The 25,424-nt window shown below is 26.9% G+C and overlaps 1 protein-coding gene and 1 long non-coding RNA gene across 5 annotated transcripts; one reads left to right on the plus strand and one right to left on the minus strand.

Moving 5' to 3' along the window:
* Positions 1-643: 643 nt before the first annotated feature.
* Positions 644-9,847, minus strand: LOC139424926 (uncharacterized). Of its 3 annotated transcripts, none has more exons than XR_015431238.1 (2): positions 9,497-9,847; positions 644-5,085 (listed from the first exon to the last, which is right to left on the minus strand). It is a non-coding gene; the product is annotated as an uncharacterized LOC139424926 (long non-coding RNA). The 3 variants fall into 3 exon arrangements; XR_015431237.1 differs by having other exon boundaries at positions 8,808-9,847; XR_015431236.1 differs by having other exon boundaries at positions 8,592-9,847.
* Positions 9,848-9,965: 118 nt separating this feature from the next.
* LOC107442231 (uncharacterized) lies at positions 9,966-23,603 on the plus strand. 2 transcript variants are annotated; one of them, XM_087156812.1, is made up of 7 exons: positions 9,966-10,161; positions 12,520-12,750; positions 13,924-14,159; positions 17,592-17,945; positions 19,596-19,712; positions 20,754-20,858; positions 23,207-23,603. In XM_087156812.1, exons 2-7 carry the CDS (start codon positions 12,558-12,560, stop codon positions 23,537-23,539), a joined length of 1,338 nt encoding a protein of 445 aa, XP_087012938.1. In that variant the 5' UTR covers positions 9,966-10,161; positions 12,520-12,557; the 3' UTR covers positions 23,540-23,603. The 2 variants fall into 2 exon arrangements, with proteins under 2 accessions (XP_087012938.1, XP_087012939.1); XM_087156813.1 differs by having other exon boundaries at positions 9,972-10,022.
* The last annotated feature ends 1,821 nt before the right edge of the window (positions 23,604-25,424 follow it).

Below are 25,424 nucleotides of genomic sequence, written 5' to 3' on the forward strand. Positions count from 1 at the left end.
GTTCACTACAATGAAAAAATATTTCACAAGAACCTTAAATGTTCGAAGGGACAATTTTTTAAATTTTTTAATCTGGTCTAACCGTATCTTATTAGGTCTATTTATCCTATGTTTGGCAAGACTTAGCTATTTAACAACTATGTATTTCTAATAGCATAAGTTTACCCATAAACAGGCCTCTCTCTGTTGCTTTTTTTTTAAACTAACATTTATACACTAATGTTTTAAGAATCAATTTTATCTGAAATACAATAAGCAAACTATCAGCAATATTAGACACCACCATTGAAAAAACTATGGGCAAAAAGTGGAATCCGTACAAATCAAGAAAGACCTCTTTAAATGTGTTGAAGCAGTCTCGAACACATACTTTATACATTTTAAAAGTATTTTTAACTAAATCTATTAAACCTAAATGATAAAAAACTTGTCCGATTTGTAATAAATTTTTTAACCTCTGCAAATCGAGCACATGGGAGAAAAATAATTTGATCTTGTTTCTAGGTCTGCATTTGTAGGTAATCAGTGAAAAGGATTGTTAAATATTTTTGAGCTTATCTAAGCTTGAAATTTTGCCTGCATATCATTGTTTCAAACACGAGGTTAAGAACTGGCCATATTATAAAAATATAGAAGACAATAATAACTCTAATTAAATTTTTATTATAATAATTCATGTAAACCAAAAAAGAATTTTTCTCACAAAAACAAACAAAATGTAACAAATGAAATCATGTTAATATAAACAAAGCACACAAGTAAATAAAAATGAAATATGAGTTTGGAATTGTTCAAATTAAAAACTGTGTAATTATCTGTAAGCTTTAACAATTCAACAAACATAGTCTGTTTCTTTTCTCTGAAATAATGAAGAGAAGAGAAATGCAGCATAAAATAGTAGCATGTAGATAACAAATTTTATTGTTTTAAGAAATGTGATTCAAAATGATTATGATCACAAGGGGACACAAAAATGCATAAGAGGTTTGGTAATTATATTTAATCTGCACAATAAAGATGAAATGTTGCTTTGTTATGATTGAGAATTTTTTCCCCGTGATAAGTCGAAAAGTTGACATTTATGATATTAGCTTAAAAGTACACAACATATGCTGTAATATTTAAAGAGAGAAGATTAGAATATTGAAGCCTGTCATTCTGGGTCACTGATTAAATCAGCCTTAAGTAAAAGGTTAATATATATATTCATTTTTATTCTTAGGAATAAATATGAGTTTTTGACATAACTTTTTTTTCACAGAAACTCTTCCAACAACATTTTATATTAAGTTGAGAATTAAAATGTTTTATTTAAAACAAAATAATTTTCTCTTTAAAAAAAAACTAAAACACTGTTGTAAGGCAAAATGGTAACAAGTGCATTAATATTGATTTTCACAAAGGATAAAAATTGGTTCAGGTGCTAGAATTCTAGTCTTTGGCTCTTGATATTTTAAATTTAATAATTATAATGATTTTTTGCGCAGTAGAGCTCTTATCCGTGAGTTCCATGAAGAAATCGGAAATCATATTGTGCACGATTGATCATTGATTTTTTTAAAAAAAGAGTGTAACTGAACACACTATTTGTTGTTTCAGCAATTCAGATGTAGAACAAAAACTTCTGTGGTATGTGTAAAATATATACAGTCGAACCCCGCTATAGTGAACCGTCTGCGGACTCAGTAATGTGTCCACTATAACCGATGGTTCACTATATCCAAATTTTTTGAAGAATATTTTTTGCATAAGACAGTTGAATGATTGAAAATTGGCTTTGCAATTTTGCATAAGTCATTTAAAAAATTATTAACTAATTAACAGATAATAAAGCAAAAATTGATGGAAAAAGTAATTACGTCGCTAAATATTAGTTTTATTTTCACTTTTTATGAAAAAAATTTGTGATTTTTGATTGAACACAATTTGATTTTAAATTGAGCTCATCAATTTTCTTATCTACAATGTGCAAAGAATGTAAGATTTTTACATTTTGAAGAAGATTTCGAACCATCTTAACAAAGCATCTTCTACGTTTTCTCTTTCAGCTCCACGCAGTTTTTTCGATGAAACCATGTTTTTGTCGTATGCCGCAAGAATTGCACTTCGATTTTTCTAAATGTTTGAAACTGTAGATTTTGACAAGGAAAATTCCTTACACAGTGTCGATTGATTGGTTCCATCATCAATACGCTTTACAATTTTAACTTTGTCGTCTATCGAAAACGCTTTTCTCTTTAGAGAATTTGCCATTTTCACTGCTTTTGAAATAAAAATCTTGTCTCAAATAGATAATGTAAGAATATGAAGAGAGCAGCTGTAGAATGAGTTAAATTGTTCCCCTTTTTGATTGTCAAGGGGTGATTTGTAAAGAATATGCTTTGAACAGATAAGAAAATTCCAAAAATTCAGCAGGTGGCCAAGTTAACTAGTTGTAGAGCAAGCTGGGGGAAAAGAGAGAAAGCGAGGCTTGTCAGGGAGGGGGGAGTATCAGATAAATGATCTGTTTGACATTTATTACAGTATAGTTAAAAGTGATAAGCATAAAGGAGAGTAATATGACACATTTTATAGGAATGCATTCATTTTCAGTCCCAACACCTACAAGTTTAAAGATGGAGGACTGAAAAAGATATTTAAAGAAATGAAATTTGAGTCCACTATAACCGAGTTTCCAAGTTCTAAGCTGTTCACTATAAGCGTTAAAAATAACATTATTTAAATAGGAATACGGACGGGACCGCTAAAAAAGTTCACTACATCCGAGTGTTCATTATATCCCAGGTTCACTATAGCGGGGTTCGACTGTATACACATGTAAGAATATGTTTCAAATTTTTTTCCCTTCATATTTCTACCTTACTTTTGAGTTTTATTTTTAGTCTATCTGCAAATTACATCTCTGTGGTACCAATGTTAACCAATCCTGCAGATAATCAGGGCTTCACTGTATTTTCTAAGCATAAATAGTAGCTAAGCATAATTGTAATATGCATAATAGCTTCTAAGCATAATTGTAATTATAGAAATTCATATACTGAAGGGATAAGTCAAAGATTTGAAATAAAAATATGCATGAAATAAATTATAAGATAAATTCTAAAACATGCTATTGTATATGAACATCTACAGGGATGAAGGTTCAAAGAGATATTTTAATAACTTAAGAGTAAATTATCCTTGAAGTTTATTCATCGACAATAGGAAATGAAATTGAATAAAGTAATACCACAAGCATCTAAATGCATAAACTTATAAATCCATCTTCCATTTGAAAACATTTAAGGATCATTACTCAGTACTTTCATTAACAAACACATTTAAAGACTATGCAAAACAAATTAATGTTGTTTAGTTTGATGAGTCCAAAACAAGATCTCCCCCACAGATATCTCAATTTTTAAAAAATAATTTTTTAAGAATTTTCATCTACAAAACTTTAGCATATAGTTAACAATTAAAAAAGGAAAACCATTATTTTAAATTTCGCTAAGACAAGTAGAAGAAAACTAAGCTTTATCATAAAATAAATAACTCATTTTCAAGAACTTTTATGTTTTTAAACTTACCTTATAATTTATTATTTATAAGATTGGGTTTTTGCTTTCTAGTATGTATTAGATTTTAAAAGGTTCGTGTTAAAATTATGCATCGTCAAACTTTAACAAACAATCACATTAAAAAAAAAAGCAAAGAAACAGAGGTATACAAATATAGAAAGAGAGATTTTATAATCTTAAGATAGGGGTTAAAAACTACAAATTCCACCAAATCGAGAATAAATAAATGTGTAAATTTGTATTTATTGCACACATTAAATAAAATAGGAATGTAACATATAAACACAAACTTTCAACAGCAATTAAAACAAGTATTATCAAATAATATTTTAGACTAAAAAATTAATGGCACAATATAAAATTTGTAAAATATATATTTGAACAAATTTAAATAAATAAATAGATTGAATAAGATTAATAATATTATCTGAATGTATTGACGATTTTGCATTATCTTTATCATTTAGGCATTATCTTTATCAATTAACAACTTTTATTGTAAGCAATGCTTGGAAAAGGCTGAGTAAAAGTTTCTGAACATTTGGTGCAATAGTGGATCATACTTTTAATTACATAATTCAAAAATGGCATCACTATAGTGTAATATAATGGTAGATATGTGGATAGTGGTTACAGCTTCAATAACACATATGCAGCAAATGTCTCCACTAAAAATTTTTTAAGCAATATATATCACATATTTCTGATTCTTACAACAAAAATGGCTTCATTGCCAAATATAACTTGATTAAAACTACATTATTATTATTTAAAATAATTAATTAAAACATTCTCTTCGTAAATATAATTTAGAACTATTCTATTTGATTGTTTAAAACAATAAAGTTGCTTTTAGTTAATTCGGCACATAAAAAAATTAATTAGAAAAAACAATATTATAGACATTGTTTTAAAAGAGAAAGAAATAAGTAATTTATAATTATTTTTATGTTCTTAATTACTTCAAAAATATAAAAATGAATAACATTAACATCACACATTGTTAAATACATTCTTTAACTACTATATCAGAATGGTCACAGGCAAATAGTCAATTATTTTTCAAGCTATAATCTGATTCTAAAAACTATGTTAATGATTTCACAAATTGTATACAATAAAGATTTATTCATAAATACTTTGGCATAAAATATAAATATTGCAATAGATAGTAACTGATATATTTTTTTAAAATTTATAAGCACATACTTTCATAATAGAAAGCAATAACATAATAAAATTTCTCATCAAAGCTCGCATTTTGCAAACTGTTCTGCATGTGCTTCTTCAGAAGAGGATTTTGATTCAAATTTAAAGCCATGCATATGTTGTTTATGTTCCCTTACATAATCTTTCCGACAAAAAAGTTTGAAACATATGTCACATTGAAATCGTTTTCGGTTGGTTAACAAATGACGTTCCATGTGTCTACGAAGACTGCTTTTATTGAAAAATTTTTGATAGCATAACACACAAGAAGGAGACTCTGAAGGTAGCCCACTAAGTATTTCTTCAATTGATAGCACTAAAAAGAATTTAATATATATTTAAATGATATTAATATATTTGTTAAATAATTTGATACATATTTAAAATTTTAAACATATTAATATTAAAATATATTTAAATAATTTTAATAAATTATATATATTAGATATTAAATATAAATTTATTCAACAAGTATTCAAAAAAATAAATCAAATATATTTAAAAGAACAAAAGATTGCTAAGTAAAAATTGTAATAAATATTCTCAATAAAAGATTATTTAAAATAAAACTTTTTATTATAAAATATGAATAGACATATTATTATTCAATATCATAAGAAGTAACTATTACTTTGAATAATGTAAGCTAAACCTTATTTAGATTAGTACTTAATAATTACCTTAGATCAAATAAAAATAATAAATTTAAAAAAAATTGTTGGCATGCGTTTTTATTAGCTACTTCATCAATTTTTAACTATAACTGTTTACCTTTACTAATGTTTTACTTCATTATCAATTCTAGTAAGTAATTTACCAATAAATTCAGTAATCATATATTATTGAGATCAAGAGTAAACTATGTCAAATTCACACTTAAAATATAATAATATAATAGCCCTTTATAATAATAATATAATAGCCTCAGTATAAAGAATTTTTATGACATAAAAAAAATTTAAAAATAAACATAGATTAATTTTGATAATACAGTACAGAACCCGTTATCCGGAAATCAGAAAACCAAAAAAACGGAACGAAATTCAATAAATTTTCTATTAATTTTTAAAAAAAATTTTTTTTTTCTCATAAGATTTTACGATTTTTCTTTCTTTTTTTAAAGATGTTTACCTTACCATCATTTTGGAAATAATCATTAGTGTATTACTTCATAATTTTTTCTTATTTTTAAGATTATTTCCAATTTTTTTTTTTAAGTTGGGTTTAACAATAAAAAAAACGACTTTTTGTAGCAATTCAGAAAACCGGAAAAATCAGTTATCCGGAATAGCGATGGTCCAGACCGTTCCGGATAATCGGTTCCATACTGTAAAAATATATGTCGTACATAATTGGTAATAAAATTGTCTAACACAATATAAAACACAAACTTTTGATAGTAAAATGCAATAGATATATATAATAGTACAAAACAATGTTACCTATACAATGTTATATATTTGTTATTGATAAAATACATAACAAAAAACAGGTGTGCAGTTTTGCTATATACAAATTATAAGTGAAGTTCAAATGTCACTTTGAGTTAAAATATAAACCAGGATGGGCCCCAAGCTGTAAACTCTAGTCCCTGTGACAGAACGTTTTTGGGCTTTCTACGACAAACTTCTCTAGCACTAATATCTTTCTGCAAGATACTTTTAATAATAACTAATATACATGTTATTAATTAAATTTAAAGTAACAGAAATGTTTTATATGCAAAGAAAAGCCTATTTGGTTATAATAAAATTATTTTTTTTTGTTTTGTTTTTTAAATGAATATGTAATATTTTTAATTTTAATATCATGGGCGATATTCTCACATTTTGTGAGAGGAAAACATACTAATTATTTCCTTTTTCGCCTTTCGTAAATCATCATCACATTAAAAAATAATTAAGAATCGTAAAATCAGTGAAAGAAAAGAAAACCAATTTTTTATAAATTTTTCCCAAAAGGGAATAAATAAAAAAAATAAATTGTAGAGGGAAAAAAATATTTCAAACATTTCTGCAGAAACGAAATTTTTCGCTTCAATATTCTTTACTGTTCATTCTTCTCAAATAAGAATCGAAAAATTAAGAACATTTCTTTCCCCTCTGATGCTCGAAAAAAGCATCTTTTAAGCATAATTTTAGAGGAAAAAAATTTCACAAATTTTTGCAGAAAAGAAAATCAAAATTTTTTACTTTTTAAAGGAAACTCTTTCTGCAAGAACTCTTTAACGTTCTGCGACAATGTCGCCGTGTTTCTGCCAAGGGGACTCTAGTATTGCACTAGGCTGAGATGCTTTGCTCTACAGTAATTGAAATAGTGAGGTGTTTTCATGCCTTCCATCTTATTCATTATATTAAATTCTACGAAAATATTTTATCGAAAATAAAACATGTCCTAAAAGTACGTTATATTTTCTCAAGACATTTTTTAATTTAAATGAATATTGTGTTCTAGAATCTCTCTTACAAGGAAGACCCACTGTAGTTAGAGTACAATTGTGTTTTATGGTCTATAGCAGCTGACGCAAAGGAGTTTTTTCTATAACATAATTTAATAAACATCAGAAAAAAATATGAGGAGATTTTGCTTATGTATCAGTGATTCCACTAGACTTTGCAAACTTTCTGAACTTTTGGGTCCTTTTTTACTCAAAGAGGGTCCCCAATTAAAATTATGAAAATCTCTACATTATTCATAAGCATAAAAATGAAATCTTTTATGATTAAGAAAAAAATTTAATTTGCAAATCCAGTAATAATAGTTCTATGAATTAAAACTCTTAACTTAAGAGTTAAAACCAGAATTTCTATATCAATTCAACTCAAAATTATTTCCATTTTCTACATCTGCTGACAATATAGAAGAACAAGATTTAAAAAAAAAATTTTTTTTTTAAAGTTTGCCCTAATAAATCTGCTAGTGTGCTATTATGAGTACTGTGTATACATCATAATTTTTTCCCCTGTCCTCCTTACTATTTCTGCAGTAATTGACATGCTATAGCACTTGAGTGGAATAGCTGTGTATTATACGTTTATGTGTGACACTTTTACAAAATTTGTGGTTTATTTATTGACACAAATCTCATCACATATGTATTCAATATATTTATATATAAGCACTAATGTATCAGACATTTATATATAGCATAATATATAAGTGAGAAATTACATTTCAGATATTAATAAGAGAAAACTATAAAAATATCAGCACAAATTATTAGTACTACATGGAAAACAATTTTTCATAAATTATTTATTTGTATGAAAATACGAAAAACAGAAGTTGTATCAGGTTAAAATTAAGACTGTTTAAATGTTCATCAAAATTGAAACTCTTAACTACTTATCAGAATAAATAGTCTTAAACTGGTAGAATTTCAAAGATTAAATCCTAACATCTTTTATTCGATTTAAATTTAAAAAAAAAAAAAAAGTAAGGAAAATACATTAGTATTATATCAAAAGAACCAAATATTTTAAAACGTTAAAAAATCAATTTCAAAAATACAATATAATAAAATAAAACACTGTATAATGGTAATGACATACAATGGTTACAATTCCCGTTCTAAAAATAGGAAACACTATTACACAATTCACAAAGATAGTAACAAACAAAAGACACCTAAAAATTCATATTTTGAAACAAAATTCACACTAATGAAGCTGATATTTTAATGCAATGAATAGAAGTTTAAACAATAAGGATAGAAAAAAATATTACATAACATAATGTTAAAGCAACATAGATATAATAAATAAAAATGCATAAAATTACAAAACAACAAATGCAAATTAAAAAAAACAGAAAATAACTTACTCTAACATGGTTTTAAATGAAAAGGTGAAGTTTAGAAATAGCATGATTTTTATGCATTATTGATTTTAGATAGTTCAAATTAATATATTTTAATTTCATTTTGCATCAAAATGCAATAAATAAGCAATAGGTTATTGAAAATTTTTGTTTTTAGTCTTTTTCACATGGTTTTTCAAATAACATTGTTTTAACACTTGAATTTCAAATTTGACTAACCACTTTTTGACACGCTCAATTTGCAACTAAGCTGTCATAAATCAACATCATTTTCATCGTTTTTTTGGGCAGTTGTTACAGTTAGTTGTTTTACATCTGGCCCCAGCAATTTCCACATGTTTTTAAAATCTATTTATTTTAAATATTATATTATCACTACTAACATATTTAGAATCATGCATTTGAGTATTTAAACTTTCATACGAGCATATATGTTTAATATTTACCAATAATCTATATTAGAAATATAATGATCACTATGAATGCTCAATTAAGTTTAAAAAATGAATTATCGTTTTTAGATGGTTCAAATCAAAATTAATACATTCTGCATTAAATCTCATAAATAGCAATATAATTAGAAATATATTGGTGACATAAAAAACTTGGCATAAATATAAATTAATAATGCACAAAATAAATTATCATAAAATTTTTTTCACATGCTGTGGAAAAACTCAATTCAAAAATATTGATTATAATACTGAAACATTATTGTTAAAAATATTTTAGAAAAAAAATCCAGGAATAAAATACAAATATGAAAACAATTAAGGTTTTAGAGAGAAGTGGTCAATAAAATTTTCAACTTGATTAAATTTTAAATTATTTCAAATCAACGGCGTTTAGCAGATATATTGAGTTTATAATTGAGTTATGAATAACGTAATTTTAATATCAGAAATTACGATTTCATCTAATCAAGGAAAAATGTCAGAATGAATTTCAAAGCGTAGCATGTTAAAATCTTAGAAGCAGCTAATTCTCAAAGCTACAAAGTTTTATTCTGCAACAAAACACAAATACAATTTATAAATATGAAGATAAAACACAGCTGAAGTGTCGCAGTTTGTATAAACAAGTATGTAAATGCAATAATTGATAAACTTTGGATAAATTAATAAATGCTCATAAAATTTTTAAATTTTAAGTAAAATTTTATTTTCAACAATGCGCATTAATCGATTATAAAACCGTAATGTCTTGAAAATAGATCCTGAACACTTTTTTTAACGACCCTGCAAAATCAAAACAAATAAAAATATATTGTTGCCACAATACTGCGGAGCGGAAAATTGTTTTTCAAAAATTATTCTTTTGAAAATGAGTGAGCGTTAAGCTAACTTTCCTTCATAATTTCTTCAAAACACTGTAACTGTAAAAGCCGTTCGTAGTTTTGATTTCGATGTTTCTATGTTCAAAATTTAGCGTCTGGTCAATAATTATAAAATTTAATCAAATATTTTCGGGATTATTCGTGATTCCTTTTTTATTTCTTTGTGTTATTTCGTATTCGTTTTTATCATTCTTTTTTTTGAATAAATATAGAATAAGCAAGGATTTATTTTGAAATGTATTTAAATGCAAATTGTACATTTATTTTATTCGACGGTGTTTTAATATTTTAGTTATTTTATTCACAGTTTTAGGAGTACTTTTTTGTGGAATTATGTATTTTTTAAACTGTATTATTTTATCAGAATGAAGATTTTCTTTTATGCTAACTGTTCTAAAAGAATATGTGCTTTAATTTTTATAAATCTATTTCCCCTCTGTTTCATTCATTATTGTGCTACCTATTTTACTACTTTGCATACTAATTTCGCAATTTATAACACCATTTCTTATTATACTTAAAGTGTATTTATGAAGGTGTTATCTGATTCAAACTATTATTTTCTGTTACTGTTATTTGAAATTGTAAAATTATGTTAACAGTGTTTTGTTAAAGTACCGCAAATTACGTAACGTGTGCATTGATCAAAAATTTACAAGCCAAATTCAGAAGAAAATTAGATTTTTACTAAAAAATCATGTTGTTGTAAAATTAAGCTTTTAGATATAAATATTATATCTATACCTTTTTATATTATGGATGAATCTTTTTAAACATTGAAAGTTTTTTATTCAAAATTTATTGTTCAATAAATAGTTAATTACTCTATGATTATATTATTTAATTGTTGCTGTTATTTTATTCACATTTAAGTGACAGATAAAACAAACAATTCATGATAATGTATAATAACCATATATTTATTTATTTATTTTTGTTTTATTAAATGCATCATTCAAATTCTGTAGGGATCTGTCTAGGTTTTTTTGAGAGGTACCTGTTTTATGAAAATTTAGACATAATGTGTGAAAAATTATATTGAAAAGTCAACACAAAAATATGGTGAAAATATGAATTTATCGTTTCTTAAGGGATATAAAAATAAAATTTTAAGAAAAAGTATTTTGTGAAACCGTTTGCTAATCGTTTACTACCGTTTTTCCTAAAGTTGAATTTCTGAAGGTACCGCTAAACGGTACTTAATTAAGCCTAGGCAGACCCCTGTTCTGGATATTTGTTTGACACCCTATTTAAAATCTTTTAATTTGTATTTTTCAGCATACCTTCTAATTTTTAATTCTGATGTAGCTTTTTGCAACATGCAAATTCTATTTTGAGATGAAACAGTATTGTATCGTTTACTTAATGATTTAAGAACATTTTTCAATGTAAAATTTTGTTTAGTGATGAAGTTTTTCTCAAAAATATTTTGTTGTTGTTGTAATGCAAAATGTATTTTATATTTTTAATCTATGAAAAATTCAATTATATAAATGAAAATGTGAATTATGAATTGTCTATCGGAAAAGATTTAATAATATAAAAAAATGTTTTATGTAAGATAAAAGTATGCTGAAAAAAGTGTGTTTTGTAATTATTAAATAGTAATGTTTACTGGAAAAAAAGCATGTTTTTATTTTTAAATGTTGTATTATATACTGTGTTTAAATGTTGCATTATATTCTTTTAATTGTTCCTAATAAATTAAATGAAGCATTGTAAGCAGAAAGTTGCTATGGTAACTTAAAGTTAGTTTTTAAGAAATTCTCATTTGTACTGATTTCAGGTTTTGTTATGTATATTATTAAATTATGCATGCTATTTTTCATGTGTACTTACCAATTTTATGAAAGAAAGGTTTAAAGTATACATGGTTTTTCAGTATATTTATTATATTAATGTTATAAAGTTATATAATTGTGATATTAAAGTTATTATATCTAATACTTATTTATTTTTAAGTGTAGTTTTAATAAAAAGTTTTAATTTTAAATGTTAAACTGACATCTTTTTTAACATTAATTGTATTTTTTAAAGATATTTTTCTGGTGTTATTATTGATTTAAATTATTTTACTATTTATAATTTAAGGTTTATAATTTTAACTTATATAGGTTATATTTATATTATTGATTTAAATTAAAATGTAATTCATAAATAATGAGATAAAATAGTTTATAATTATTTTATATAATATTTTAACTATCAGGCTACTTGGAAAAATTTGCACAAAAATTTCCCTACATGATATCAATTCTATTTTGAATTGTCAATTTGCAATGTCAGAAAGCATCTATGTCCTACTTCAAAACTAAAGTTTCATTTAATATCTATAAAAATAATTATTTTATTGTGCACAATTAATGCATAGTTAATAGACTATTCTTACTGAATCCGATTGCCCTTCACGCACATGGGAGTTTAAAAACTACATGTAAGCGGAACTGCTCATACATGCGGGAATTTCATGGGCAAATGGCATGCTGTAAAGAATGGTCTATTATAGATAATACCTTTCAGTTTTTCATTATTTATTTTCTTATTAACGTAATTTTATTCAATTTTGAAAACGGTAAATGTATTTTATTTTTATAGGTATAAATGTTCTTTCAACTACTTCAAATAAAAATCAAATGATTAAATCAGGCAATAAAATTTTGTTGCCGTTATCTCTACCTTCTGGTCCTCAACTCTTTCTCATTAACAGTGGCGTTTGGGAGCAGCCCAGTGAAATAGAAATCGTGAATGAATTTTCTTTGGGTAATTCTAACGCAGAAATTAAAGTAGAGCCTCCTGATGTGTTGGATGAAGTGTTTGATAATTCAAGTAGGCTTTTAAGTTTCAATTATATATCACCCCAATTTTAATATTTCTTTTTCAAGTTTTAAATGTGATGTTGTACAAGAGTTGTGTTTGGAAATTTTTTGCCCAGAGGGTTGCAATTAAAATTTTTTTTTTAAATAAATAAAAACCTAAAAATTTATTAAACACACATGATTTGTCTTAGGCGTTTTTTTAAGCTCTTTTTCTGAAGTATTTTTAATGAAATTTTTTTGGATCAGATATTATACATTTGCTATGTCTGTTATTGAACATTTTTCCAGGTATTTATCAATTTAAAGTTTAACATAGAAAGGTTTATATTTAAATTATGTAGCTGTAGAATCTTCTTACCTACATAGTAAAGTATTTTTTTTATTTTAAAATTGCTGTTTAAAAATTTCTGAATTTTTTATATAAATGTCTGTTACTAATAAAGTTAAATCACCATTTAAGACATTTCTGTAAAACATTAAATTATGCAACTGCTAAATGTATGTTCCAATCTCTGTGACGGAATTTTTTTCCGGCTTTCTGCTACAAACCTCTCCAGCACTGATATCTTTCTGCAAGATACTTTTAATAATAACAAATATGCATGTTATTAATTTAAGGTAAAAAAAAAATGTTGCACTTTCAAAAAAGAAAAAAAAAAACCCTATTCAGATGAACTGAAATTATATATGTTGGGGTAAGTGGGTATACGTTAAAAACCATCTATTTTTTCCTTTTAAGTTCAGATAATTTATTTAATATTTTTAGAGACATTTACTGGTATTGCAGGTTAATTTGCAGCATTCACTATAGTATGTTAGTTAAAGCTGTTGATGAACTTTTTTCTTGTTAGCAAATTTAATAATAAGCCAACAAGAAAGAATAGACATAATATCATGATCTCCTTTACCAGAAGTGTGTAACTTGTTTCTGGTAGAGGAAGGAGGAGGACGTTTTTGGTAGGAAAACCTGTTTTTGTCTCCCGAAAACATTATCCTCCTTGATGAGCATAAACCAGTCTCACTTCCAATTGCCAGAGTTATTTTAATTCCTTCTATTGTTTTTATTTGTTCAGTCATTTTGAAAAAAATTTTTTTAATGTGCAGCCTGCAACTGTATGTAAAAAAAAAAAGAGTTTTTTTCTTGGTAATTTTTCTAAAATCAAAAACTGTTTTATATTTTCAGCTTCAAAATTTCCGATTATTAATGCTGATACCCCTCTGCCCACATTTAGCGATATGATATATGATCATTTGCAAGAAAATAATGTGAGTGCTGTTTGGGGAACTTTTGTAGATGAATGTGCCAAGTACTATTTTGGAAAGTACCCTAACATACAGAATAGTAGTGAATATCAAGCAATTGGTCGAAAAATGTATGAAACTTATCCTGCTATAGGTTATGAAGGAAAAGAACCATGGGTAAATATCTATTATACGTAATTTTATACTCTAATATAATATTTAAACAATAAAATTTAATCCAACTTTTCTAATAGTGTATATTTTATTAAATATTTCACTTTATAGGTCTTTTTTAAATTTAAACAAAAATATGAAACTTTACCAACTATGTTTTTAGAATAAAACTTTAAAAAAAGAAAAATTTTACTTTGTGTTAAAAATTAACAAGAAATTTGTTCTGCTTTTTATTAACATTGCCTACATCTGCCACTTCCTGGCAGGGTTTGTGGTTTTTTTCTTAACTAACTATTCATTAGAATCGTACTACTTGTTATGAATTTGGCAGAAAGCAATGCCAAATGTCTGGTGGCTTTGTTTGCATTTGCCCATCAGTTCTCGATGAACAGAGTATAATTAATTATTTTTATTTTATGTTTCTAACATACAAAATGTTAGCTTATATTTTAAACTTTTCAAGAGAAATTAAGCTTTTTTTTTTAATTTTTCAACAATTTCTTGTAAAAACAATACTAAGAATGTTTAAGAACTCATCTCCAAATGCTGAATTTTCTCTAGGTAATGGTTCCTGACTATAGAACTGAACAATTTAATTTTTATTTTGTTCAGTTTGATCTTCAAACGCGTTAATAGTTTTGTAACAGCTATCGAAATTACAGCTATTATTTTCTTTCTGTACCTAGAACTTTGATAGGGAAATTTTTTGGTATTAGTATTAACTTTTTTCAATTTATATTGAAGAATAATGCTTGGCAGAGGAGATTTTATGTTTTGAAGGCAAAACAAGGAGTGAGAATTTTCCTCAGATCTGTGATTTTTGGCTCTTTTTATGATTATATATATATATTTATATCTTTACCATTTTCCAACATTTTGTTAGTTTTCAAGAATGTTAAAAAAAAAACTGTTCTACAAAAAGTAGTGTTCTTTTATGAATTTCTCAAAATTTATTAAAAAAACTATTTAAATAATTCTTTACAACCGTTGATTGATAAAGATTGTGGTCGAGACTTGAGAAATTGGATTTTTTAAAGTATAAGATCATACACTAATTTGTTTTGTTAAGTTATAATTATTGCTAATAAACTGAGATTGAATAATAATGAGAATCATTATTTAGCTTGATCAAATTTTCGCATTAAAACTGTTTTATTTTTATGTAGCAATTAAATCTTATTTAATTTAAACTATATGTTACTATTACATCATCATCCTAAGGTAATTTTAACATTTTTCTGATGCTATTGTTTTTTGGACCTGCTGATTCAATAGTGCTATATCAAATCTAAAGTTTTAAGTTTGGAAAATGTACTATAATTAATATTATATGATACTGAATTTGATTCATGGTATATGAATCATTATTTAAACAGTAATATATTTAGTTCATAAAGTTATAAAATAGTCTCCTCAATTATATTTCAAACTTTTAATTTTTCATTTCTCATGTATTTCTTGGTTTCTTCATTTTTGGAATCTAGTGGCTGTGAAAAATTTTCTTTGGGTTATTGAGCAATTTGTTTCATTGAATTCTTAGCAATAAAAAAATATTCAATGTTACCCGTAGATAACTAAACATTTGGGAAATAGACTTTTGCTTGTTTTGCCATCTTAACATAATACTTCAACGTCTTCGATAAGGCAGATGTTACATTTATCACTTATGGACATTTTTGAAAAGAAATTAATCAATATTCTTTGCAAGCTACATTGTTTTTTTTTGTCATAAATAAAAGTAAATTTCAGGGCTGTCAGTTGGTCCCTACTTTCCTAAATGTCCTCTATTTTTTTAAATTTGGTCCTTAAAATAACCTTTTATAACTGAGGTGTAAGTCTTCTCTTTATTTAGTTTAAAGTTCACACCATTCATTGTTACATGTAACTCAGTCTATGTAGAAGTAGAGCATTCAGTTGAATTAATTTCAAATGTGTTTTTTTATTCTATCTTCAAAAAGGTTAATTAAAAAAAATATGTGATGTTTCCTTTGATAATTAATTTTTTCTACACATATTTGATTTGCCTGAATAATTATGTGCATTTTTGGGGATCTTAAAAAAAAAATCTCTAATTTTTAATTATTAGGTCTCTCAGTACTGACTATTTTGGTCCTAATATACTGGTAGCTCTGAAATGTTTTGATTAAATATGTATGTTTTTATTTACTGATCTATACATTGAATTATAAGCTACTGTAGTAACATTAATTTAATTTAGTAGTCAAGGGTTTAAGCCTGTGCATTCAGTAAGAATTATAAAACTGTCTTGAATTATCGAAAATTGAGTTATAGATGAAGTAGTAGATGTATAGATATTGTTTCCTCTTAACGCTGCTTTTCGAAGCTCTGTCGCCAGGGGGAAAAAAGCCAAAGTGTAAGTGCTTTACTCTTGAAGCAATGTAATGATTTTAAACTATGTACATAATCTTTGCTGTGAAGAATTGTCTGGGCTTTAAAACAGACAAATAACTTATTTTAAAAGTTATTAAACCTTTTTTAAGAATCGTCAATTTAACGAAATTTTTTAACTTTGATGAAAATTATCAAAATTACTGTCTTATTCTCAGTGTTTACAATTTTTATGAGTCCAGGTAATGCAGCATCGGAGTAAGTTTTTCAATATTTAAAAATTAGACCACAAACGCTTTTCATGTTCACAAAACTGTGGCTTTTCTACATACTGACATTTTGCACCATTTTCAAAATAAGCGTAGACAGCACTGGTTTTAGATAGGCTGAACTTCATCTAATTGTCACAAGTAACAGTTGCAAACTCACAGCAGTTCTAAACATAGCAAAAAAGCATCAAATTCCTTAAAAAAGCATCATTTCATGCAACAAAGGAGCCTTAAAAAAACAGCTTTACAGAAAGTTACTTATCTGGTTGACATAGCTTAGCAATGTGTCCCTGAAATGGGGAAATAGTGCTTTTTCAATTGTTTTGTTAATGACCATCATTTTCTTATACATAATTAACAAAATAGACAGTTTCTAAAACTTTATAGCCACCATATTTTAGCAGCAGACTTACAGATACGGAGATTTAATGATATAAATATTTGTGAAAATTTTTTTAATCATAAGAATTTGTTGTAAATATCATGTACAAAATAAATTAAATATTGTCAGTTAGTCTTTAGAATCTATTCAATTTTTTGACTTTCATAATTTGTTTGCAAAGAACATTATTTTAGCAATTGAACACCAAGTTATCATGTTAATACAACTTATTTAAATGTAAATACTATTTAAGTATATTAATTGCTCAGTAGTTCCTGCATTTAAATTTTATCTAATTTCACATATTTTGTAAAATATATTCTCAACTATAATTTTATCATTTATTTATCAGTATTAAGATCAAATTAATGTATTTATTATTTTAATATTTACTTAAGAAATTTACATTAGTTTATTTTAATTTTTTACTTACAGTCCTTTTTCTGCAAATCATTGAGTCAAAAAATTCGCCATATGAAATGGAAATTAAAGCGAAAAAAACTTGGATTGACAACTAGACGACCCATAAAGGCTAAGGAAGGAGTGAATAGTTTAAAGTTTCATAGTTATAAGCCAAAAGTTGATCGAAGGTATACACCAAGTAAGCTCTACAAAGCTCTTTTAAGAGAGCTTTCCATAGGATGGTATAACGATACTATCTTAGAGACTCGAATTTACGATATCTTAAAAGCGACTCACAAAGGTCGAGTTACTTGGTTGTCAAACCGTTCACATCGAAAGATGTCATCTCTAGTCAATGACTGTCCATGCTTTTCAGTTGGAAAATATGTAAGTATATTATCTTTGTATGGATAAGTTACCTCATTAAAGATTGATAGAAAGTTTTAAAATGATAGATATTAGTTATAAATATATTTGTTAACTTTAAATTTGAGATTATGTTATGTTTGCTAATTAAAGAAGAAACTAATTTAATCAGGTATATTTTCTGGTAATTTATACTTATTCTAAATATTTCATATCTTATCCTTCCTATGGAGTACTATTTAAAACAGAAAAATATTTTTAGAACGAAAAAAAAAAAACTTTATGGCTTCCAATAAAGATGTCCAATACTAGAGGCTGAACTAGATCACTTGTCTCTTATTAGAATAATATCTAGAGAGAAATAAAAATCTAGCTTCTCTTCTTCTACTCATCCCAATGCTCAATAACGTCATAATATGACATTTACAAATAAAGTTTTTTTACCAGATCTGTGATAGAATTGGTTCTGTTGTAGAATCGGGGACACCTTGTTTTGCCGATAACTTTTGTTCAGTTTTGCTGAAATCCCATTTCTGGTTACCATTATATACTTTGCCGTCTTAACTCTCAATGACGTCACCTTCAGGTTACCGCAACTTATGTTTACCTTTATGTAATTGATTCTTAGTTTATTAACAAATATGATCGATTATTTGCAAATCGCCAAAAACGAGAGGGAACTATTACTATGGAATCTTATTTTTATGGTCATCCTAGGCGTAAAATGAAGTTAATTTCACTAGTAATTAATTATATGATTATTATGCGTTTCAAAGTAGGCTTGGTATTGTATGTCTCAAATGTCGAAGTACTTAATAAAAATTAGTAGGTCAATTCAAAGTACTAAATAAAATTTTATGTTTTTGCACTTGTTTAAACATTTGTTTTACCATCCATCTCCAAAAGATTAATCAAGGTGTTTGATTGCCCTACACTCATGTTTTTTCAAGGTTAAATGTCACTACCCAGTGCACATTTGCCCGATATACCCACAATAATATTTTTTAAAAAGATATTTGTTGTTCAATAGTCTTGCTTTTATTGTTTGATTTTTTTTACGGCACAGAAAAAAGGCATCCTATTGAATGAATGATTGTCGTATTGTTATGGTCATATTGTTTGTGTGGTGAACTACCATTAATTAATTTTTTTGAATTATAAGTTTTTATAGCCCTTTTTATTATAAAATAATTTCAAATTTAGGATTCAATGTAAGCATTAAAATGATTTGCTGTTGATGTTTTTGCAAAATTCTATAAATTCTAGTTCAATGTCTTCCAACGCTATAAGCAGGATAGCTTTTTCAGGTAAGACCTTATATGTAGACAGCTTAGACCTAATAAATCATTGACAGTAATAATAAACGTATGAAATTGAAACAATTAACATTGCAAAATTGCTACAAGTTAATCTGCTTAGTTATAGGTAAGGAAACTAACTTCTGTAATTAACCAATTAATACTGTGTGAAAATTAATTTGTAGTAAAAATTGTTTGACCAAATAATTGTACTTAAACACTGGGTTATACAAAATTAGGCTGATTTATTTATGGTAACATTGAAAAAATGGGCTTAGATATTTTTAGTTTGGTACTTTAAAAAAAATTGAAGTTGTTAATATTACATATTAAACTGGAGCTGTAACATTTTCATTGTGACTTTCATAAATAGGTTATAAAAGAATTTCTTGAGCATTTGGATAAAACAGATGTTTTAGTAATGTTACAAAGATTTGAATCACTGTTTTCTTCTGTTGGAGCATTGATGGATCCTCCTGTAAATAATTCAGTAAGTCAGATCAGCTATTTAATATCTTTCAGATACTGGTTTAAGACACTGATATAAATATTTGTCATAATTTCTTAAAAATTCCAAAAATATATGATAAGATGCTATTAGTACCTGATAGAACAAAGCTTTTTTTTAATCAGGACTTTAAATAAATAAAATGGACAATTCAAAAATTAAAAAGGAGAAAAATGTAATTAAAATGGAACGAAAGAGGATGAGGTGTAAATAAATCAAGAAAATAACTTATGCCGTGATTTTTTTTTAAAACTTAAGTTTCCTTATTTTAATTTCACTGTGACTTCTACAACTTTCTCTCTATATACCGAAAAACAATTTAGCTTTAACCATTGAAAAAATTAAAATAATTTAAAATAATTTCCTTATTTTCAACCCCCTTTTTTTAGAAATAGTTTAAAGGAAATGAAATATCAAAATTGCAGTTTATTTGTAAAAATGTTGGTGTCTGGATAATTTCACAATACATTATTTGTCTTAATCTAGCACAGTTTTTTTTTTTAACTCAGCACATTTGTAAAGTCAATCTTCACTGTATTAGTATCACAAGCAGATTATATAAAAATTATTTAATAAAAAAATGCCTTGATGGGTTTTAATAAAAAAAAGTTAAGATTATAATGTAAGAGCTAGTTCCTTAATCTCTGAACTAGGTACGTTCTTCCTTCCTCAGAAAAAGCACTATTGTGAAAATGATTGGCCACTCCTAGCCTAGAGGCTAAAAAAAATTAATTAATAAAATAAAATAATTAAATTGTATTTTGTAAGAGGTATGAAAAGGCTTCGAATTCTAACAGTGAAAAACATTGTTTGAAAAAAAAGGTTTCGAAGTGTTCCATCAACCCTTTAATTTATCATTATTGAAATTTTCTTTAAAACAATACTTTATGAGTCATTCTACATTATCGAGCTGTCAGTATTTAAAATTGATTTTTTTCACACTTATCCATTTTATTATTTACAAATATTTAAATAGACCGTATATGATCTATTAAGTCCATTGTTTTTTTCTTTTCTTTTTAGAGTTTTAAAGAAAATATAAAAATACTGAAATATATTGAAGAACAAATAGCTTTCCATAAAGGTCGAAGTAGTTATCATTGCAAAAGTATTGTTGCTCATAAAATTGTAAGTAATACTTACATTTTTTCATACCTTTACCTTTTTCATACTTTTCAAGTACCTTTAAAGCTTGACATTTTCGTTAATTACTTATTCTATAATTTTAATATGATATTAACATGCTGTAAAAGGGAAATTTTATGAACTAAAAAAACAGAAAATATGTTAACTTTAAATGAGATTAAATGTTAATTGAACCTTAGTAAGTTAGTGCCTGTTCTAATAAGAATATCATACCTGTCAATTTTTCTCTTAGCAAAATGATTTTCTGATGTTTTAATATATGCACGCTATTTTGGTGACTAGCAAATTGCTAGTTAAAAAGAAAAAATTAGTAGAAATTTTTTTTAGTGTTTTCTGATGATCTGGAATTTTGACGGTTTATATGTCTCTTTTATGTGATTTTTTAAATTTCAATACGATATTATCTTGACATGCAAATTTTGAATTAGAGTTACCGCTTCTTCAGGAATAGCTATACTTCCATCATAGATCCTCTTCGTTTCTGATCATTTTTTCGGTATTTATTAATCTTTCCCCACAAGAACTTTAAACTTCAGTATTTTTAATATGATAATGTGGTACCCGAAGTTTGAATTTTAGTACCTAATCACTTCTTGATGAGCTTTATTCGCCATTATTGCATCATTAATCCACATCATTTTCTCGGCAGTTATTTTTCGTTTTTGCCCTCTTTTTTTCGTGGTTTTTCAAATAAGGATATTTTTACGACACCCGAATTTCAAATTTGACGGATCACTTTTTGACACGCTCAATTCACAACTATGCTGTTGTTAATCAATGTCATTTTAAACGTTTTTTTGGCAGTTGTTTCATGTTTAACCTAGCAATTTCCATTTGCTTTTAAAATCGCTTTATTTTTAATATACACTCTATAACAAAAAAATCGACGCACCAAGGAGTTGTCCGATTGAAACGAAAATTGGTGGATAGGAAGACAATATACAGAATAGTAAATGATTAAAATTTCAGAACAATTGAATAATTTATTGCAGAGTTACAGTAACAAGTTCAATAAGGTGTTGACCCGCCTCTAGCCTGGATACAAGCTGCCACACAGCGTGGCATAGACCTATAAAGCTCCCGGATGGTCTCTTGCGGTATTTCCTGCCGAATTCGATCCAATTGTCGAACGAGGTCATCAACATTCCGTGCCAGATGCAATCGCCTTCCTATCATATCACAGACATGCTCGATGAGAGAGAGATCTGGCAGGCCAAGGAAGAGTTTGACAAGCTTGCAGACAGTTCATAGCAACACGTGCCGTAAGTGGTCTGGCATTGTCCTGCTGAAAAACCAGCCCAGGGCTCTGCAAAAGGAACGGTAGCAAAACAGGTCTTAGGATGTCGTCGACGTACCTCTAATGACGACCAAAGGGGTCCGGCTGTCAAAGGAAATGGCACCCCAGACCATAATGCCTTGTTGAGGGCCGGTGTGGCGTGCAATAGTGAAGGCAGGATCCCCCCTCTGCGTCTCCAATGATCGTCAGGACACAGTTGGAAGCGGGAAAGTATCAGTGAGATCTTATCTGTGTTTAAGCTTCCACAAGAGCATAGTTTATTATTTACCGTTCAGTGATAATTTTATTGCAATAAGTCACACAGTTATGTGTCAAATTCTATGCAAAGGTTTCGCTGCTCGTTATTAAATGTGTTTTGTATGAAATGATCAGTTGTGTAGTGCTTTATATGTACTGTACACAATTGGGTATTTGGAAAATATTCATCAAAACATTTTTGTTTTTTTTCTTTTGTTTTCATTCATAAATTCTAGATATTTCTTGATCAGAAATAATTAATTTATGTTTTAAAATGTTCAGAAATAAAAAGACTATAGCTTTATATATTGTTTTGATAACTTTAGAATAAAAAAAAAGAAAAAAAAAGTACTATACCTACCAAAAGTTGCTACTTCAAATTTTAAAATGAAAACTTGTTTATAGTTGTATAGGGATTTGCTGTCTTCTGTATTTTATTATGTAACTGTAATAACTTGCTAAAAAAGGTTATTTAAAATCAATAAATAATTTGTATTTATTGTGTTCCATATCTGAAACAGATGAAGATATAACAAAACTCATTTTGTAAACTCTATATGATTTTGATTTATTTATAACTAGCTATCTTTTGAGACCAACTGATCTTTCTTCAACTATATTTTCTACTCTTTATGTTAAAAGTAAAAAGTGTGATAATTACTATTATTTAAGTTTGTATTAAAAAGGTTAGATTTAAAGTAAAGGAGAAGTAAAAAATTGTCACGATTCAATATGTATATTCTGCTTTATTTATTTTGCACCTTCTAGCAACTAAATGCAGTGAAATTTCTTTCAGAACATTCCAGAATTGGAAATCTTGCAGAATGTACAAAGTATAGAAAACTCATCGCCTTTGCTGTACATTTTTAGTGATGGTGAAAAGATTCAAAAAGCATATGTGGCTGGTGACAAAACTGTCATTACAACCGATACGACTAACTTCTACGAAGCTCTAATCACTCTCATTGCTACGTATTACGCATTTTCACTCGACTATCCCAAAACCTTTGCTCAGGTACTCGGGTTGTTCCAAACATTTATAGTTGGTGAATCCTACAAGGGGATGCAGAGCAGTAAGTGCCAAGCATTTATCAAGAGACTCTCTGCTAATTTAGTTCTGGGAGAGTAAAACTTACATTTGATCTTAACATCTCAGAGAGGTCATTAGAAGTAAAGCGTGAAGTTTTCTGCAATTGCTGTATTTGTCATTTTTTTCAACCCTATTGCATTTAAAACAATTTCTAGCTTAACCTTAATTATTATCAGTTCCAATTACTATCAAACGTTTTGGCCATATTTGCCATCATAGTTATGATACATTATGTAGTTTTTTAAATGACTTACATTGATTAAAACTATTTCTATTAATACCAAACAATAAATATTGAAGGGGTTCTAATTTAGACACTGTATTTTCAATGGTGGGCTTTGAGTGACTCATGGAAGAATAATCACAAATGAGGCTTTCATTTTTAATAAATGTTTTGAATGACTCACATTATTTTAGTTATTAACTCACAGAATTATGAATTGATAAACTATCAAACAAATCATTACTAAATTGTCATTAATGTAATAAAATAAAAAACAGTGACATTGTCGTCCATAAAAGCAGCCGTTTTTAAAATTAATTCTCAAAAAGAAAATCATGGTAATATTGCCTGTGAAAACCATCCTATAATCAAGACATTATCACCATTCAAACTTTTGAGATTCATATGCTCAACAAGTAAAAATATTAATTGTTTTTCCTGTCAGGTTGCACCTTTTGTTTCGAATTTCTAGCATAGAAATAAGGTAATCTTACCACTCAGAAGCAGAGTTTTATATTTGCATGTCTGGAAAAGCTATAACATTATTTTTCCTCACAAATCTTCACTTTTCCAATACATAAAGTATGAAACAGAAAGGATTCGAAATGTCTAGAAACTGCAGATATATTATAGATATCTTTTTATTCATAAAAGTAAACCAAAGGACTGAAAAGAATCCTATCGGTTATTCATTTAATTATGTTAGAAAAAATACGTAACGTTCACCTATAAATTGCATAAACTTTAAAGCTTCTTGAATTGTGTTATTAAAATTATAATAAGTTATTATAATTACGGGATTTACTACAATGATTAAGATATAAAAAATTTAAAGAATTGAGCAATGTGAGATAAAAACAAATTGTGTCGAGATCGATTGATATTTTCTAGAATATGTGTGCTAAAAATCGTTTTGCCCCCTGAATTGGAATCGAAAAAGTAGTAACGCAATATGCGTCTCTGTTGTTATTTAAGTTTTAATTTACATTTAAAAAATAATCATACTGCCTCCAAAGTAAATAATAAAATAAAAATCATCAGGCATATCTCTCTGAATTAAACCTTGAATTTCATTACAAAAATTAAATCACAATATCGTGAAATCTTATCAACTTAATTAAGCATTTGTCAGTCAACGAGATAAAAAAAATCAGATTAATATAAAGAAAAAACAAAAGTATTTTGGATAATATGTTATAGGATCCCAAAAATTACACACTATTTAAAAAATAAAAAACAGAAGAAAGTATAAATTTGTTGCATTCTGCATAGAAAAAGAGGATATTAATTCTCACCCAGATTTAAAACTAATTTAATATGTTTTTCAATGGTAGTATTACAGAGATAAAATAAGCATTACTGCAAAAACCTAGCACAGTTTGACATTAACATTTTTAGATACCCATGCCAAGATCTTTGTTGGGTTGGTCCGATATGCAGCAAAAAATATTAGAAAGGTTTAGTACTTAGTAGCACATACAGGCAATGTGTACAGCGCAGTTAGTATAGAACATATGTACTTAAACATGTGGGATGCTGTGCTGAAGTAGACATCGCCATCTATTGCCAAACCTTTTTACCAGACATGCAAACTTGCTTCAGATTGCTGATATTTTCTAGTAGTAGTAACATTTATGTTTTAATGTACGATTCTTGATTTAGTAAATTCTATTTGTAGGGTTTTTAGCCAGTTATTTTGCG

Source organism: Parasteatoda tepidariorum, chromosome 2 (genome assembly GCF_982258835.1).
Source record: "Parasteatoda tepidariorum strain Cologne lab strain chromosome 2, Ptep-v5.0, whole genome shotgun sequence".
NCBI classification, from domain to species: domain Eukaryota; kingdom Metazoa; phylum Arthropoda; class Arachnida; order Araneae; family Theridiidae; genus Parasteatoda; species Parasteatoda tepidariorum.

What these genes read in the sequence shown, in the direction of transcription:
- LOC107442231 (XM_087156812.1), top strand. Translation starts at nt 12,558, where the DNA reads ATGATTAAATCAGGCAATAAAATTTTGTTGCCGTTATCTCTACCTTCT. An exon ending in GCTTTTCAGTTGGAAAATAT is followed by an intron (nt 17,946 to 19,595) that starts GTAAGTATATTA and finishes TTTCATAAATAG; the next exon opens with GTTATAAAAGAATTTCTTGA. An exon ending in GTATTGTTGCTCATAAAATT is followed by an intron (nt 20,859 to 23,206) that starts GTAAGTAATACT and finishes AATTTCTTTCAG; the next exon opens with AACATTCCAGAATTGGAAAT.